The 2,669-nt window shown below is 32.8% G+C and overlaps 1 protein-coding gene across 1 annotated transcript; it reads right to left on the reverse strand.

The window, feature by feature from the left end:
• Positions 1–1,053: 1,053 nt before the first annotated feature.
• On the reverse strand, positions 1,054–1,995 carry LOC149887049 (uncharacterized). The gene has a single exon (XM_090091466.1). It carries the CDS (start codon positions 1,993–1,995, stop codon positions 1,054–1,056), a length of 942 nt encoding a protein of 313 aa, XP_089947592.1.
• Positions 1,996–2,669: the final 674 nt, after the last annotated feature.

Consider the following 2,669-nt stretch of genomic DNA (forward strand, 5'->3'; position numbering starts at 1 on the left):
TCTTAAGCGAGTTAAAACTTTTTTCCTTTTGAAATTTAATTATTAGTTTAGATATATTACCTAAAGAATCATATTAAGATAAATGATAATCTTTAAGACCATGTTGGCGCTACTCGACTTTCTCCCCCCCCCCCTATTTTTATGATTGATTCTGATAGAGAATTTTATGCTGATTAAGAATCGTATAAAAACATGGTCTCAAAATCAATGGAAAGTGCTCTAATCTGAAGTTGAAAGTACAAAAATATACGACAAATCTCTAATATTCGCCATCTTGAAAAAACTAATTCTACGGTTGGTTTTATTTTCAAAAGCAAAAAATGCCAGCCCGGTTTTTACAACAAAAAAAAATTTTTTTAGGTTTAATATGAACGGCAAAGTTCCCTCGAGTATACACTTTTTTTTTTTTTTTTAAATAAGAAAGTAGTACTTAAATCTTAAGAAACTATTAGTATTTAGTTACTTTTCGATAAGAAACTTATTTTATTAAGGTTCGAGGAACATCTCCTAATTTGTGTTCTGTTCAGGGACAAACCTTAGGATTATATGACAGTGATGGAATTCAAGCTATTTTAGCTGACAATAAAACGGGATAACATGTTTTCAAAGTTCATTTTATGTACTTTTTCTCACTTTCGATAATTAAGCAACTTTTACTACTTTTTAGTATTAGAGTTGAAAAAATGTACTCTTAAAATAAGAAACTTTCTAGTACAAGCTCATTTGCTTCGTTTCTTATGTGTAATCGGACAGAAAAACTAGCTATAAAGCGTGTTACTCTTGCGAAACATGATTCCTTTTTATGAATTTTAAATTTATAAGAGATTTTATGACAATTCTCAGATAATATTAAATCTTTAATAATAAAGAAAGAGTAATTGAAAAGACAAACTTCCTTCGAATAATAAAAATAGAATTCCTTATGTTCTTTGCAAAAATGTTTTTAGTGAATGTAAGTGGCTATGAAAATAGCCGTTTTTTTGATTTACCCAGTCCTTGGCATGAATTATAATGCTAGTAACGTTTAATGCACACAGTAAGCTTTCGAGGAAGTCAAACAGGATACGCTGCCACAACCTGATCCCAAAAATGAAAAAACCGATGTTCGGGGAATCTCTGCATCCACATAAATTCAGACAAATAGTCAGCTATCATTTCACGGTTAGTTGGTCCCATCATTGATTTGATTTTTGCTTTCGCTCGACACCACATAGCTTCTACATGATTTGTTGTCACGCCAGTCAGAGGTTCTACAAAGTTTCGAGTGTGGTTGACAGTGCCATGTAAATATGCAGGAGCTTGCAAATCATTACAAGCTGCCCACATATCACTCCAGACAATAGAGCCAGGAAGTATCCATTGATTTATGATTGGAATCAATGTTGCAGAGTCGCGATTTTGGACGGGAATTAAAAAGCCTTTTTTAGTAGCAGGTTCATATCCGCCAAATATCCACTGCTGTGGGATTACTCTACCAACGTGATACTTCCTTCGACAGAAAACAGATTCATCTATTTCAACAATGCACCCTGGACCACCTATTGGATCAGGGTTATTGATGAAATATGAGACACAAATATCTCTGCAAAATTGATTCCAATCAACAATGGTGTCATCGCTTCCTATGTTAAGCTCTTGCCTTATATCGCTAATTGATAATCCCCGACTCTTACCTGCACTTCTACCCCAAACGTAAGTTAATCCTAATATTTGCCAAAGTTGTAGGTGGGATTTCTCAAAAAAGCTGCCTTTTCTTATGCTGAAGGTTCTTTTGCACCGCTTAACTTGACATCTCCAAATGAACTGATCGATTGATCCATTCTTCACTTGCTGTGTGCAGGCCACGTTACATACACTACAACGCATACTTTCGGCGAGTAAACCATAAGTTCTGCACCAGTGGATTGTAGCTTCAATGTTGTATTTGAATTTTGCTCCTATTTCTGTTAAGGAAAGAGAGTCAAATTCGTTTATTGTTGGTCTTCGAAGGGCCATGATATTAAGATAAATAAACTTACTAGACAGTTAGTACTGAAACATTCCTTTTTATATGACAGTTACAATGAAAATAATTTTTCACGGGGGGTTAACTTAAAGTATTAGAAAAAAAATCAACAGTTTGAAATATGTACATTTTTAATGCAAAAAGTTTAGTAATGCTAAATTTATTTTAGTATATAACCAATAAAAGATTTTTCAACTTATTTGATAAAAATTTTAAAAGATATTCTAGACAACAAAGTAATGATCCCAGCTAAACCAAATTTGCGTGATAAATTTAAATGTCAATGAATTCTCAAAACGTTCCATAATTAGAAGTTTTTGTTATGAATATAAAAACCAGGTTGTTAGTACTTTTAAAAGATAACTTTTAAAACAAAAAAAATCATTTTTCAAGATGGCGAATATTAGAGATTTGTAGGCACCGCCGATTCGGTTCGTAAAATCCGCAAAAAGCCAATCCGACTTATTTTGCGGATTAAAATAGTCAGTTTGTAAAAATTTTTCGGATTAATAATCCGAAAACTAATTTACGAACCACTAGCGAATTTTTTTTTTGCGGATTCACTTCGCTGTTCGGATTATCAATCCGAAAAATTTTTACGAACCACTAGCGGATTTTTTTTTTTGCGGATTCTCTTTGCTGTTCGGATTATTAATCCGAAAAA

Source organism: Hydra viridissima, unplaced genomic scaffold, assembly GCF_058129835.1.
Source record: "Hydra viridissima isolate aposymbiotic clone 2 unplaced genomic scaffold, HvirCarnegie_v1 scaffold_6, whole genome shotgun sequence".
Classification (NCBI taxonomy): Eukaryota; Metazoa; Cnidaria; class Hydrozoa; order Anthoathecata; family Hydridae; genus Hydra; species Hydra viridissima.